The 16,128-nt window shown below is 44.1% G+C and overlaps 1 protein-coding gene across 2 annotated transcripts in view; it reads right to left on the bottom strand.

Annotated features, from left to right (window-relative positions):
- The window catches only part of MLLT1 (MLLT1 super elongation complex subunit), a 35,424-nt gene that overhangs the window by 17,191 nt on the left and 2,105 nt on the right, over positions 1-16,128 (bottom strand). For both annotated transcript variants that reach the window (XM_058040699.1, XM_058040698.1), the window contains exons 2-4: positions 13,207-13,387; positions 9,681-9,763; positions 210-353 (exon numbers count right to left, since the gene is read on the bottom strand). In XM_058040699.1, the coding sequence (XP_057896682.1) occupies positions 210-353; positions 9,681-9,763; positions 13,207-13,387 (408 nt within the window). The remainder of the gene's footprint in view (positions 1-209; positions 354-9,680; positions 9,764-13,206; positions 13,388-16,128) is intronic.

Raw genomic sequence — 16,128 nt, 5'->3', positions numbered from 1 at the left:
CACATTTAAATTGACAAAAGAAGTGTCACCAACCACACACCAACAAAGGATTTGTTCTGCTGCAAGTGTTGCAGTTCTATAACCACCAGTCAAAACTGGCTGGGTCATTTTTAAATGAATGTAGAAAACTGCTTGAAGCCTGCTGGCCTTAAAGAAACCTCAGAACAAAACAAGCCCACTCCTTTTAGGATCCCAAAGTGGGCACTTACCCCTCCAGCCTTGATGAGTTTGCGCCTGAATTCCTTGGTGGGGTTGTTGAAAGTCAGTTTCTCACAACGAAGGTGGTTCACAGGTGGGTTCCCCTCCAGATTTAGGAACAGGTCATATGTGAAACAAACCTTTTTGGGCTCCTCCTAAAAACAAGAAAGGCTTTGGGAAACTGGAAGAAGCTTGGCAAGCACACTAAGCCTGGGGATGCAAACAGTCACTCCTGAAAATCCCAAATAAACCACCGAGTGTTGCATTCATGGAGTTTTTCACCATGAGATCAGAGAGCTGGAAATTAAACTATTTGTGCTTGAGGTTAACATTGTTCATCAGGAAGTCAGGCATGAGGCTTCTGACTGCAAAAGCAATGCATGGACACAGATTTTTGACTGAAAATTGTCTGCTTAAAGCTGTTCAAGTCTGCCCAGAAAAGCAGATTCACAAGCTTTATGCACTACTGTTTTCACCAAAATTCAGATCCTATCTCCTTTGGGAAGCAACTCTAAGTATCAATATTAAGAAAAGCATAATCCTTTTTGAGAGAAGGAACAACTTCTGAACTCCCAGCATCTCTGCAGGCACCGAGAAAAGATTAAAGGCAATGGGAAAAGGATGGCTTGGTTTGGAAAATCCTTTTCAATATGCATATTGCAGGGGCTGAATGGGAAGATAGGGCAGGCTTTTGAACTTTCCAAGGGCACTTTCACCCAAGCAATCCAGAGTTTGTGTGAGTGCTGGGGGGATCATCTGCGCCTCACTGCCTCTGTTCCACCCGCTGCCTTTGCAGCACAGAATGGAAGAAATCCCTCTCTTTTTGCCCTAAAATTGCAAATACTCTTCTTGTGTATTACAAAAATATGGACAGGGCACTGCCTGGGTGTTTCTTGCAGTTTGATTTCCAAGCTGGAAATTCAATGTGCAGGAGAGGAAGCCCAGTGAGGCCAGCAGTGCCCTGCACATTTCCATCCATGCACCCCACGTGCCTCATTCCCTGTGCAGCACCAAGCAGCTGCACAGCAGTGTTTTCCAGAATCCCCTTCCAGCAGCTCCATTTCCTGGTGCAGTGGCATTGTTGGATGGGAACAGGCACTGCATTAGGTTTGCTGAAAATAGGTTGAAACAGCTTCAGACCACCCCAGTTCCTGCTGTTTGCTGCAGGGGCCATTGCTTGGACAAACTACACCTCTAACAATGCAAAGGGTGGTAGCTACACCTGGTTTACATCAAAATCAGTACCCTGAGCTTATCTAGGAGGCGAGGTTTTGGATCCTCACCCTCAAACAAGAGCAGAAATTCAATGTGCAGGAGAGGCTGTGCTGGGAAGCCCAGTGAGGCCAGCAGTGCCCTGCACATTTCCATCCATGCACCCCACGTGCCTCATTCCCTGTGCAGCACCGAGCAGCTGCACAGCAGTGTTTTCCAGAATTCCCTCCCAGCAGCTCCATTTCCTGGTGCAGTGGCATTGTTGGATGGGAACAGGCACTGCAGGCTCCCAGCCTCAGCCCTTAGGTTTGCTGAAAATAGGTTGAAACAGCTTCAGACCACCCCAGTTCCTCTTGTTGGTGCAAAAGCCATTGCTTGGACAAACTACACCTCTAACAATGCAAAGGGTGATAGCTACACTTGGTTTACATCAAAATCAGTACCCTGAGCTTATCTAGGAGGTGAGGTTTTGGATCCTCACCCTCAAACAGGAGCAGGGTTTGGTCACAGAGGACAGTCTCATATTAACATGCTGCCAACACCAGGTATTCAGACCTTCTTTTGGGAAAGTCCTGAGGAATCCACACACTCCTGAAAGGAGTTTACTAAAGCAGAGACATGTGAGGAAGAATAAAAATCCTTGCAAAACACCCTGCCCTGTCATTTGCCTGTTTTCCATGCCTGTTCTCATTAACTGAATCATTAGCGAGCTCTGCGTGTGCGCTCGCTGCAGTTCAAACAGCAGCTGCACAGGGTCCCTCAAAGCCTAATAAACTGAAATGAAGGATGAATAGAAATCCAAATGTGGCCTAATAATGGCTTCTAAAATGCTTTCCCTGCTTTACAACAGAGTAAATAATCTTGGCTCCATCAGCAATCGCAGGCTTTGGTCAGGAGATGTTTTGCCATGCCATTACCAGCTCTGCTTTGTCATTTGCCCATTTGCTTTCCAAGCAGGAGGGAGGCAGCAGATCCCTTTTCCTCTCACCTTGGTATCCCATTTTTTGGTGCTTTTTTCACTAAAAAATGAATTGAATTTTTTGTAGAATTGAGACATTTTTTTAATGTGATATCCTCCAGCTCAGAGATCACAACTGCCCTGGGAATGAGCCCCAGCAGAGTGCCCTGATCATTAAAATCTCCTTTGTATCCCCCAGGCCATAAGGAGCCCCCCACCCCTCCCTCAGTGAATAGCTGAGATTACAGCACTCCTAAAAGAACCACCACAAAACTCTCAAAGCAAAAAGCTGCAAATAAACATTCTTTCCTTTACTGCCCTCACTGCCCAGCTAATGATTACAGCTCAGGCCACTCCAAAGCTTAATCCATCCGGTCCTCCCTAAAAGGTTCTTCCCCCAAACAACCATCAAGGGGAAGAAGGGGGGGAGAAACCCAAGGAAAATCTCTCTCAATTGACCCAGACCTAGCCATCCTCTAACTTGAAATAAAAAGGCTGAGTCCACAGTGCCACACTTCAAAGCCTTTCTCAATAACATGTTGGGATCCACACATCCTGCTGCAACTCACAGGAGGTTCTTTCTCACCCTACAAACAATCCTACACACCCTTCATGTGCTCCTGCTTCAGCAGCAACTACACAAACAAGCCAAGCTTTGCTCTTAGAGAATTTAATCTTCTGATTTTCAGATGTCAAACAAACAGAAAAACTGACAAGGGAAGAGACTTTGCTGCTCCCAAGACCATAAGCTTTTCTAAAGGGCCTGACATCCAAGAAAAGCTTTTAAAAGGGTGGCTCACAGCTATTTCTAACAATTCACATTTCTAGATTTAAATCCAGTGGCTCATTTGGCCATGAAATAGTTAAGCTGGTGCAGGGATGTCTCAGCAAGGCACCGCAGAACCTCACTTTGCATCTGCCCCTTAAATCCCAGGATGCCAGAGAAGTAAACTCCAAGTGAGCAGCACAAAGCCAGAGCTTTTATTTGCAGCTGCTGTAAACTTCCCTTCATCCAGTGAATCCCCCAATTCCACCTCCAATCTCCTGAGCTGGGTACATTAGGTTTTATTTTTACTGCTTCCTGTCTGCACTGCCTGCCACTGAGCTGTTATGAGCTCTGAAGCTGCTTTATTTTTCCTTTGAGTTCTGAAGTAATGGGTTAAAGTTCTTTTGGCACTTTTTCTTAAGAGAAGGAATTTTTGAAAGTCTTTTGTTAAAATTTCCTTGTCTTGTTTTTAAGGCAGGGTGTGCCCTTTTGCCACTTCACACAAATCAAAAGAATTTCACTGGTAGCGTGCGCATAAAGCTCATAAATCACTTTTAGAAAGCCATAAAACAAAATTATCTACAAAAATCTAGCACACCAAGGAAGCAGGCTCATGGTTATTCAATAACTATAACATCTAACACCACTTCCCTTTTGCCATGGATCCAGCCTGACAGAGGCATTTATCCAGAGCTGCAGAAATGAAAACCCTCACAGGCTGGTCCAACCTGTCTGACTGGTCCTGGAGCAGCTTCCACACAGGGCATTGGAAAGGGAATAGCCCAATATTCAGATTTTGAAATAATCAGCCATATGTTCCACTCAGGAACCCATGAATCAATGTTATCTTTTGGAAAATTCTCCAGGGTTAAGCATTTAGGACTTTCCTCCATTAGCCTTTCATTACTTTGCTCGAAAATCAGATTTTCCTAATCTATATTTTATTATATATATGTATGTAATAAGTACAATCATTATTTTAGTATAGATTAGTATAAATACATCTCTTTATCTGGTCACTACTCCAACACAAGCACTTAATAATCTGCTAACTCTTACAAATACATGATATGAAGCTGGCATGGCTGATAAAGCTGCTGTCTTTGCAAACACAGCCTTGCCACACACTGCAAATATATATATATATATATATATATATGTATGATATAGAAATATACATATAAATATAAAATATATAAATAAATATAAAATATATAAATATACATACACATAAAAATATACACAAATATACATACATATATACAAATATATGTATATATACACACATATATACGTATATATACATATATACACATATATATACACACACATACATATATATATATATATATATGAAAATTAATTTTTTTCAGCATCTGGAGGTACCTATGGATGTGCCACCCTGAATGGTTACTCAAACACACACAGCCCAGGGTTTGACCCTGCTTATATATATATATATATAAAAATATATATATAAAATATATGTATGATATAGAAATATACATATAAATATAAAATATATAAATATAAAATATATAAATATACATACACATAAAATATATATACATACACATATATGTGTATATATACACATATATATGTATATATACATATATACACATATATATACATATATACACACACACACATATATATATATATATATATATATATGAAAATTAATTTTTTTCAGCATCTGGAGGTACCTATGGATGTGAATGGTTACTCAAACACACACAGCCCAGGGTTTGACCCTGCTCAGATAAAAGAATGGGTAAAGTGATAATCCATCCTAATTTCTGATAGAAAAAGATAAAAGAAAGATTCCCTGGACAACAGCAGCAGGACAAAGGGAATTGCTGCAGGTTTGGGAAGGAAGATGGTACAGGACAGACCTAAAATGTTTCCCTCAAAGGGAAGACAAAAGGATAAGTTTCATTCTTCCCCCAACTTTCAGCAACGCTGAGTAAACTCCAACAGGCTACAGCTACTCATCCTCTCCTCAAACCTGGGCACATCCTGCCCAAAATGGCCATTTCAGTAAAATCAAATGTCTCCTGCAAACACAGGCTCTTCACCTTCCTCAGGAGTAGTTCCCAGGCCAATCCCCTCCTGATGGCACAATCCTGACACCAGTTGTAGCTGCTCCTGTTTCACCTCCCCTGCCATATGTGCAGCCCACCTACAACGTCTCCACTGAGTTCCTACTCTGATACACAAATAATTCTCCCCTTTTCCAATATTTCTCTCTGTTTGTTTTCTACATCACCTCTACAAAGGTTGCAGAAGGGATAAAATATGCTTATTTTTCTTTTGAACCTCAGTGGAAAAAATCAAACTAATTTTTCTGCTTTCTTTGCTTATCTCCTTCTCACTAATAGGAAAAGCCCAAGTTCCATGTATCCATTATGTAAATCCTGCAAGGCTTTTATCTCTAGCACTAAAATTAGGAGGTAGCATCTTTAAAGAGACTTTAATACACCATCTTATCCATGTTGCATTAATATCATCTGCCTTATATCAGAATAACATGAAAATCTACTAGACCTTTAGCTTTGTGAGGAGGATTGATCTAATTTGATTAGGATGCAAAAAATGTCACAGGGAATGAATACCAAAGCCAGACCTGTATTACAACGTGTACCACTAGAAGAGATTTATTTGGAGACAACAATGAAAAAAAAAAAAGCCTCCAGACTGTTGAAATTGAGGGGGAGAGGGAAGGGGAAGAGCAGGAGAAAAACAGCAAGGCATTTGTTGTAGCGGGTTTGTATCGATTCGAGCAGCAGAAGCCACTCACAGCAGCCCTCGTTCCAGGAACACAAAGGATTTCAAAACAAAAATAGCACACCAACATTTCCAGTCCAAATCATCTGCTGTCATTAGCCAAGTCGACTTCCAAAAGCTTTATCAATCAACCTGCTGAGCCCCTGCCATTTGTTTTTCAGGATCAGTTACAGCAGCAAAGGCTGTGCCAGTGTTAAAGGAGAGCACGAGTGCTGTGGCTGCTCAGAGCCCCCGGCTGCCCAGGCTCGCTGCAATATTCACAATTTATATTCTGCAATTCAAATAGCAGAGCTGAGAAAGGACTGCTCATGGAGGAGCTGGATTGCAGCACAAGGACAAACACAGGCCAGCAATGTTCACAGAGGATAAGAACAGCCTCTTACACCTTTTTCACACTCTCCTGACACTTCCCAACCCCACAAAAAGGCACCGAGTCTGCTGCTCCAAACACACACAATGATAACAAAAAGAGAGTCCTCCAACACAAAGAGTCAATGGGCAATTTTATGCCAAGCTGGTTAAAAAATCCCTGATGAAGTTAATTAAAACAGTTCTTAGGAAAGCTGCTCCTTCCCAGAGCACAGGTTGGTATTTCTTTAGCCAAAGCAAAGAGCACAGGGGCTCTGACAGCCAGCATTTGTCATCCCAGCAACAAATCAGAACAAGGAAAGGAAAGGGATAAGAAAGGAGCTTAAATTGTGGAAAAAAACCCATTTCAGCCAACCATGGCAAAGATCAATCTCCACAGCCTGGCTCACTCCCTCTTTAAATCCTTTCTCTTCTCACCTTCACAAAGCTAAACATGCATCAATAAACAAATCCCAAAGCCTCTGCAAGTCTGGTTTCAGCTGAGGACACACATCAACAAAAATGTGTCCGATTGTGAGGAACATATGGCCTCAAGCCCCACCCAGTCACCTCCAAAGAGCCTTTTCACCCCAATCCCAGACCAATCCATACCAGCTACTTGCAGAGAATTACTCAAGGATGAGTCCCAAATGCTGTAATCAATTCACAATATCTGCTGCACTCACACCAGCTGATCCCCACCAGTGGCAACAGGTTACAGAGATCAAAGTGAGAACAAGGTCTTGAAGTGATGAAGACTTTATTTGGTGTTTTAACACCTTCTTTAATTCAGGAGAACACAGGCTGGATCCTAAACCTTTGCCATTCCTCCTCCTCCCCTTTCCCTATCTTTTTAATTTTTACTATATCCCAGTCTTTGCAGAAATATTTACCTCTTACATTTCCTTCAACTCCACTTACAAAAAATGATCAGAGCTCTTAAAATTCCCAGATGGCATCATCACTGGGCAGAGGAGACCAACTGAATATCCTGAGCTGGATCCCTCAGGGATGATCAGTGCAGCCCCATCCCTGCAGAGCCACCCTGAGCAGCCCTGGGAGCTCCTTGGCACCATTCCCTGGGCAGCCTGGGCAGTGCCCAGCAGCCTCAGGGGGCAGAACCTTGCCCTGAGCTCCATGCCAAGCCCTGGCACAGCTGCAGCTGCTCCTGAGGTCCTATCCCTGCTCACCCCCTCAGCTGAACTCCCTGCAATCCTTAGTTCGTGGCTGAATCTGAAAACACATCTTTGTTCCATCTTCCAGAACATCACTGGAACATTTTTCCACCTTCTCCCTCAATCACCCCTTGGCCCAATTAAATAATGAGAGGTGCTGCCTGAAACTCCTTAATTAGCAATTTGTTAATCAGCTTAAAAATGGAAAAGAACTTCTCCAGAACAACATGCAGCTAAAAAAACAGGGCAAAAAATGAGTGTTTTGAAGATCTGTAGATTTGAAAAACAAGTCTGCAACTCAACCTGTTCTCCTATTTATTTGTCATGTTTCTGAAGACCAAAATGTCAGAAACAAAGAGCCTTCTCCTAAATTAACAGCTCCTTCCATTGTTTCCAGGGAGAACAGAGCCCACCTATTTCCCTTATTTATAAAAGCCACCTCTCTGCTCAGTGCTGGGGAACAAGTCTGCAGTCACGTGTGTGGAGAAACAATGAGGAGTGATGACCCCAGTGGGTGTGAAAGCAAGTTCTAGGCAGAAAAGCTGCCAGCTCCACACTCCATGAGGAACACAGGAATCTGAGGGACAGAGGGAAAAAGAAAACACAGGAATGCAGATGGCAGTCACACCTCTGAAAAGCCACAGAAATGAGGGAGAGCTGAGATTTGTGAAAGAAACCATTGGAGAGCTGCAGGGAAAAGGGAAGAGTGGGGAATGGCTGGGTGAAAATAAAAGGGAAGTGTAGAACTAAAACACAGTTCACCCTCTCAGGCATTAGAGGTTCCACTTTTAAGGAATCAGCCTGGGGAAGTTCACATTTTTGGTCAGGATTGTAAAAGATCTTGAACCTGACTTAAGCCAACATTTAGTGCAGATGAAGAATTTTCTGCTTCCCATCTAAAACCTCAGAAAAGCCACCAGAAGTAGAATTACTTCAAGCTTTTGAGGTGTTTTTGTTGCACTCCAGTGTTTGCCAAAAAAGCTGCTTTTATCAACAACATTCACCCCCCAGCCCCTGCCTGCCATTCTTCTTCTTCTTCTTCTTTTGGTTTACCCTGCCCACCCAAAAAACAACTTGTGGGCAAAACACTCCCAGGTTTAGGAGGACACTGTGTCTTTTGTGGCCCAATCCAATTATCTGGTTATTCCTCCAAGCCATAAAGTGGGGTCAGAGCAATGTGGCAGGCCAAGAACCCATCCCAAAATGCTGATTATTCACAGTGACACTGCCAGGAGAGCAGCCTGGGCTGGAGTGGGACAGGAGGGAAGAGCAGACAGATGTTTGTGGGAGGGACAAGGAAAGGAGGATGGGAAATAAATAGATTGAGGCTGTTCCATGTGCTCTGCTGTCAACACACCTGGGCTAAGGGCTCTGAGGGGGTGGGAGAGCACAGATTCCAGGGATGTGGCTCAACATTCTTGGTTTAGTTTACCTCAGTTCCCTCTTAGGGATCATAAGCAAAACATTAGTTTTTATTTTATGATTTAAGCAGTAATCAAACCCAGAAACATCCATTATTCATGTTTAACAAAACAATTTAACTGCAACTGAGGTAATATGAACACAAGGGCCCAATTCCCTGTTTTCATAACCTACAGCATGTGACCTCTGTGGTAGACTTAAAGCAAGCAATAAATCCAAATTTTAACTTTCATATACTTGCTGGCAATGCATCTTAAGACTTAAAATATTTAGTGTTTTCTTTCTGGAAGAGCACTGAGTAAGAACAAGGATATCTTTAAGACAGCTCTAAATACTTGTGCTACACATGCAAATGTTTGTCTTGGGCCTCTGCAGATTTCATACCTATACAGTTAAATTTAACAAGCTTGCAAATTCAAAAGCAGATTTTTTAATATATTGAGAATCAACACAGTGTTTACAAATATTTATAGCATCAGTGTCTTATGTTTATTTACTTCCATATGTACATAAAATATTTTAAATTGCTTTAATATCCTCCATGCTAAAGAAGCTACAAATGGCACAATCTCTGCTCAGAATCTCCAGGACCATCCTCTGTCCTGGTATCACCTTTTTATCCAATTCCATTTCTGCCAAAAGCTTTCTTTTGAAGTCTGGCAGGAGCTTCCAACTCCCAGTTAAATTCTATTTATTAGACTAATAAAAAACACACACATAAAACAGTCACATAATTTAGAGTCTTTCTGTCAGGCAGTTTCAGGCTCTGGCACAGCTCAAAACAATTAGAAGACCAGAAATCAGATTCTACCTTGTTTTTGAAGTGCACTTCAATGGGCATAATGAAGCCAGCGTAGCCAGACTCCTCCACCTTGTAGGGGGGCTCCTTGCACACTGAAAGAGAACAAATAAATGTGAGCTTGGAATTCAGCACAACTTTATTTGAGGCAAAAAGGAGCTGCAAGAGGAGAGCTGGGCCTCTGACAGCTCAGGGCACAGTTAAAACCTTGACCTTTGTGGAAAAACCCACACAGAATAAGATGGTGGCCACAGGCTTAGTTAAGAACATGAAATCTGTTCTTGGCTCCTCCCATGGAACGGAAACATAAAACACTGCAGGCCTGCGTCCCAGGGAGCTCCTTCCCCTCCTGTGCACCCAGATACAATTACAGCTCTGGGCAGGCCCACAACAATGCAAACTGCCAGCTCCAAGTGCCTGGCAAGGAAAGGCCAAGACCCAAAAAGTGGAACAGCACAGAAAGGTAAACTTTACTTTTGATGCCCATATTTCAGAATCAAAACACTGCCACACACAAGCAGGGGATTATTTTTTCCTTGAAACACTCCCCAGTGCTCACAGTTGGGTAAGAGCCACGCTCCAGGTGAACAAACCTGAAGGGCAGGTGAGCACTGCTATTTATTTCACACACAAGGAAACACGAGGAGGAAGGTGAACCAGTTTGCTGTTAAGGTCAGAGCTGCTTAGTGCAGAAACAGCAATTAGAAAAGTTAATTGAGTTAATTGCTTTTCAGAAATTAATCTGCATGTCCCTGCCTCAGTTCCCCCTGTCCCGCTATCTGCTGTGGGTTCATGCTCCTGAATTTTCCTGTTATCCATTCCAGGATATCCAATTTGGAGGATTTCAGGATCATTTTTTGGCCATGAAGTAGCAGCACACAGCAGCTGCCAGGAGAAACATGAGACCCACACAGATATTCTCCCTTCTCAGGAACTGGATGCACTTGCATATAATTTATGCACTACAATATATGTAAATAAAGTCAATTAGGTAATTAGAGGAATTCAGTGCAAATCTTTTGAGTTTCTCTTAAGAATTCCAAGTAATTAATATGATTAGGAAACAGTACATCAAACCTAAAAGCACACAAATTATTTGCCTTTAATGTAGCTGTATTATCCCCTCCCAGCTCTAAGCACTTCTACCATCATTAAGGTGCTGGAAAGCAGCACGCCAAACACAACTGAGAAAAAAGGGCATCCCTAAAAATAACAAAAACCTCTAGACTTGCTTTAACTTGAATTTCATACAAGAACCCTGTGATTTAGAGGGAAAAATCCCAAAGCAAAGAGCAGTGCCAATATGGCAGCAGGAATCCTAAGCCTGTGTGCCAAGCAGCCTTTGTTCCTCTGCCACTCTGTTCTGACAAATTCCAAGGGCTCCAAGAGCAATCTGCCAGCAGCACGAGCCCACCTTCAGCACCAGGAGCTGCTCCAAGAGGGCACCATCTGAAAAAACCCTTCAGAAACACTCAGGACTAGGAGAGGAACTTGAGGTACAACCCAGACATGCCTTGCTCAAATGCACACTGGAATTAGGAGCAAGCTAAAGGAAGTGTAGAAATCCCAGGGACTGGGAGAAAATACCCCTGGAAAGGGAGATGATACAGCAAATGACTGAGCAAAGGCCATGGGTTATACTGCCAGAGGGCAGGGCTGGATGGGATATTGGGCAGGAATTGTTCCCTGGGAGGGTGGGCAGGCCCTGGCACAGGGTGCCCAGAGCAGCTGGGGCTGCCCCTGGATCCCTGGCAGTGCCCAAGGCCAGGCTGGGACAACGGAAGGTGCCCCTGCCATGGCAGGGCTGGCACTGGATGATCTTCGTAAGTCTCTTCCAATCCAATCCAATCCAATCCAATCCAATCCAATCCAATCCAAACCACTCCATTATTCTATGTGCTTTATTTATATTTATTTATTATATCTATTTGATATAAATATTTATTTATTCTATGTGCTATCCCAACACAGTTATTTGTAATGAATGAATTACACTACAGGACAAGAAGTGTAACCCACAGGTTGTATTTTTCATTCTATAAATCAGCTTTCAGCTCAGTCCTGCACCTGCTTGTCACACATCAGTTTGAACAGAGCAGTTTGAAGGAGATTTTATCCACACTCTGGGAATGCTGAGCACCTCTCAGCTCCTTTCTTTGTGGAGTCCCACAAATCCCCAATGTCACAGCCTGTCCCAAGGCACCCTGAGTGTCCTGCTCCTGAAGCACTACTGTCAGAAATGCACATTACAACAATTCTCAGGGGTAGCTTGTCTTTCTTAAAGCACTAATGCTGCAGCTCCAGTTACACAACCCTACACAGGAGGAACTGCACTGCCCCTGAGAAGGGCAATTCCTGCTCCTCCACCTCAACCTCAGGAGCTCTTGCTGCCCCATGCCAAGAATAAGGTTCATTTTGCTACAGAGACAGAAAACAAAGTCAGAAAATAACACTCCAACCCAACCACAATGACTGCACTGGGCTTGCAGGGGGAACATACAGCAAAGACACCATCACCCCATGGCAGCATTGATTTCTGCTGGGTTAAGGCCACCTGAGCTGGCATCTGAGACTAGAAATTGCAAGAATTTGCAACAAAACTCTCAATACCCAGTACACATCTGAGCCCAGAGCATCTCTCATGTGCTTCCAGCTTTTGCTGGTGAATTTTAACAAATCAAACCCATCTTTCCCATTGTGTAACATGAATTATCTTCTGCTGTCACTTGTGTCTTGAGAACCTGCACATACTAATGCTTAAATAAGAGGAGAAAGCAGCTCACCTCCTGCCCTTTCAGCAGAAGAAAGGTCAGGGAGAATGGGACCTTTCTCAAGCACAGTGGGGAAAGGTTCAAGCTGGACTGCACGCAATGGATATTTCTCTCCTTTTTAAGGAGATATTTCACAGAAAAGTGCCAGTTGAACACAACCTCGGCTTGGCAGAATGCTCTTTCACAGAAATAAAGCAAGCCCGGCCCTGTAGTGAAACCCTCAGGTTTAGCCACAACCCTGTGGAGAATCTGAATGCTGACACAGCAGCAGAGAAGCTTCCTGACTCCAGGGACATCCACCCTACAACCTATCCCTATAGCCAGGTAAGGCAATATCTTGTTAACCCTACTATTGGTCACTTATGGTCCTTCTAACCTTTTGCCATTGGTCAGGATTGGATCTGGGCCAAGGGTATAAAAGTAGCATACTGTACCCCTACTAACTCAGAAGAAGAAGAGCTGAGACCCTTCATGGACCCCTCCAATAAAGCCATACTCGTGGAACAGCCAGCATCCTCTCCTTCTCCTCTCTCTACCGTCTGCTGGGGCCTCAAGCCAAGGGAAGCTACCTAGCAAGCAAAGCTGAAATCATAAGAGCTGCCCAATCACTAAGAGCTGAATATTCCCTGCTTGCTAGGGGCCGACCCACAGCCTTGGTCTGAGCGAGCTGGCCTCTGGCACTCAGTCCCCGTGGGGGCTGAGCTCTGGAGCTGCAATAGCTTGCCCTAAGATAAGACCAATTAAGGCTCATTTACAGCCCCTCTGACCTCGCTTGGGTTTTGGGAAGCTCTCGTGCAGCCGGAAGACGACGCGCTCCACGAAGTGCTGGATGTCGCACTGCTCCGGGCCCCGCACGAACACCATCCAGTCATGGGTGAAACCTTCTGTGGTCGGCTTCTTGCGCAGCTGGGCCCGGTGCCCCAGCTCCAGCTTCACCTGCACCGTGCACTGTGAGGGGACAGAGAAACAAAACCATCAGCAGAGAACCCAAAACCATCAGCTCCAGCTTCACCTGCACCGTGCACTGTGAGGGGCCAGAGAAACAAAACCATCAGCACAGAACCCAAAACCATCAGCTCCAGCTTCACCTGCACCGTGCACTGTGAGGGGCCAGAGAAACAAAACCATCAGCACAGAACACAAAACCATCAGCTCCAGCACTTCACCTGCACCTTGCACTGAGGGGACAGAGAACACAAAACCATCAGCAGAGAACCCAAAACCATCAGCTCCAGCTTCACCTGCACCATGCACTGTGGGGACAGAGAACACAAAACCATCAGCAGAGAACCCAAAACCATCAGCTCCAGCTTCACCTGCACCGTGCACTGTGGGGACAGAGAAACAAAACCATCAGCAGAGAACACAAAACCATCAGCTCCAGCTTCACCTGCACCGTGCACTGTGAGGGGACAGAGAAACAAAACCATCAGCACAGAACCCAAAACCATCAGCTCCAGCTTCACCTGCACCGTGCACTGCGGGGGGACAGAGAACACAAAACCATCAGCAGACAACAACACAAAACCATCAGCAGAGACCAACACAAAACCATCAGCAGAGACCAACACAAAACCATCAGCAGACAACAACCCCAAACCATCAGCAGACAACAACCCCAAACCATCAGCAGACAACAACCCAAAACCATCAGCAGACAACAACCCAAAACCATCAGCAGAGACCAACACAAAACCATCAGCAGACAACAACCCCAAACCATCAGCAGAGACAACCCAAAACCATCCTAAAGGCACCACACCCCCCAAGGAACACAACACCCCCCATGTGGGATCAACCTCAGGCTGCTATGGAAGGCAAAGCTGCCACAGAAATAACTCCCAGCACCATTTCATACCTATTTTCTTCCTAATATTAACATTGCAGAGAAAGCAGCTCTAAAAGAAGGATTGGTTTCTCTGCCTCGCTTATCAGTGAAATTGTCAGCGAAGTCCTAATTGAGGAATCTTTATTTCTAGAAAGTGTCAGAGACAGAACTTGATGTTCACAGCTTACAGAATTCACAGCACTGACAGAAAACTCATCTTGAAACAGGAAAAATCAGATCGTGAATCGGTGGTTTATGATATTCTCTAGAATATATCACTCACCAGAAGAAAATTATGTTTCCTGTATGGTTCTAAATATATTTTATTATCTCACTTTCAAAGACCAAGTTAACATATCTGCCTGTACAATGTCCAACACTAAACTGACCTAATTCTGATTTGCACTCCTGAATCCTACTCTGACCACTGAGTAACAGAGAAGGTGTATTCCACATCAGGCTCAAAGCACAAAAATCCCATTAAGTGCCTTAAAAACCAAATGAAATTAATGGTGAAAATCCACATAGTATTGCAGATTTCACAGCCAGCAGAAAGGAAATGAATTAAACAGATGTAACAGAGAAAAGGCAAATGGGATTCAGACACAAAATAAATCAAGGCAATCTTAGAGCCACGTTTGTAGACAGAGAAAAACACTCAAGGTACCCAACTTTTGTGCAGATTTGTTACACAAACCAGAGCAGCAGCAGTGACTCCAACTAAATCTACTAAAATCCAGCTACAGCACAGGGAGGCTCATAGAAAAAGAGGCTGGTTTTAGTCCCTACCCCATTCTTCACTTCAGGCTTGAAAATAAGTGTCTTGCTCTTCCTAGCAAGTCCCAATTACCATTGGGAGAGGCAGCATTATTTGTCATTACCTATATTACATGTTGACCTGGAGCCAAACCAAGGGCATGATAGACAATGAGCAGGGAAAGAGAAAGCTTCCTGAGCTCCAGACAATGTTTAGGGAAAGTACCATCCTTATTTTCCCCCTGACAAACTGCAGCAAGGAGTGTGAGCACAATTAATGCTCACTTTGTATCTCCAAGCCGAGATTTTTTTCCCAGAGCATGGTGAATACTTGCTGGAAAAGCACAAGTGACTCCATCTCAGCCTTCTTGTCTTTGTAAAAAGCTCTCACAGGAGGTCTGCAGAGCACCAGGCATCAAAGCCTGACCTCCCAAATTGCAGTCCAGTTCCAATTTCAACCATAAGCCTTAACACACTCTTTCAGGCAGCTTAAATCTTCACAGCAAAATACCTCCAGCCACCCAACACATCAATCCTAAGGCTCGGGGACAAACTCATCTCGTTAATTCCTTCACCATTATTGCTGCAGCATTTCTTTGGGATACCTTCCTCTGCAAGTTCTCTTGGCAGGCCATTTTTTCCTGTTCTTAAGGCTTATCTACAGCAGCTCCACCTCGTTCCTGCGCTAAGAACCGAGCCTAGGGCCGGCTGCTCTTTCATGTCGCATTAAGGGCTGAGAAGAAAGGCAAGGTGTGCTTCCCTCCAACGCTGCAAAAGCATTGTGGAGCCAGGCTGCCGAAATCCTCAGCTCACATCGGAGCGTGCCTGCAGGCCGGCTTTATCTGGGATGCTTCCCACAGCGCTCACATCCCCTGAGCCAGCCCGTGCCGCAGCCTCACGTTATCGATTCCGTAATTACCCTTTAAATCCTGCTACTGTTGCCAGTTACTACCCCTCTCCTGAGAAGTGCAAATGACTGTCAGGCTACAAAATCTGCCTTTCCGAGTTGAAACGGCTGAGAAATTGGAGCTGAGAACCAGATGGGGCTGTGTGGAAGAGACCGAAATTAAACATAAAAGAGAACTGTTTAACTGAGAGTGAAAGT

This window comes from Melospiza georgiana, chromosome 26, assembly GCF_028018845.1.
Source record: "Melospiza georgiana isolate bMelGeo1 chromosome 26, bMelGeo1.pri, whole genome shotgun sequence".
Classification (NCBI taxonomy): domain Eukaryota; kingdom Metazoa; phylum Chordata; class Aves; order Passeriformes; family Passerellidae; genus Melospiza; species Melospiza georgiana.
The sequence above is the reverse complement of the archived record's forward strand: the minus strand, read 5'-3'. Positions and strand labels throughout refer to the sequence as shown.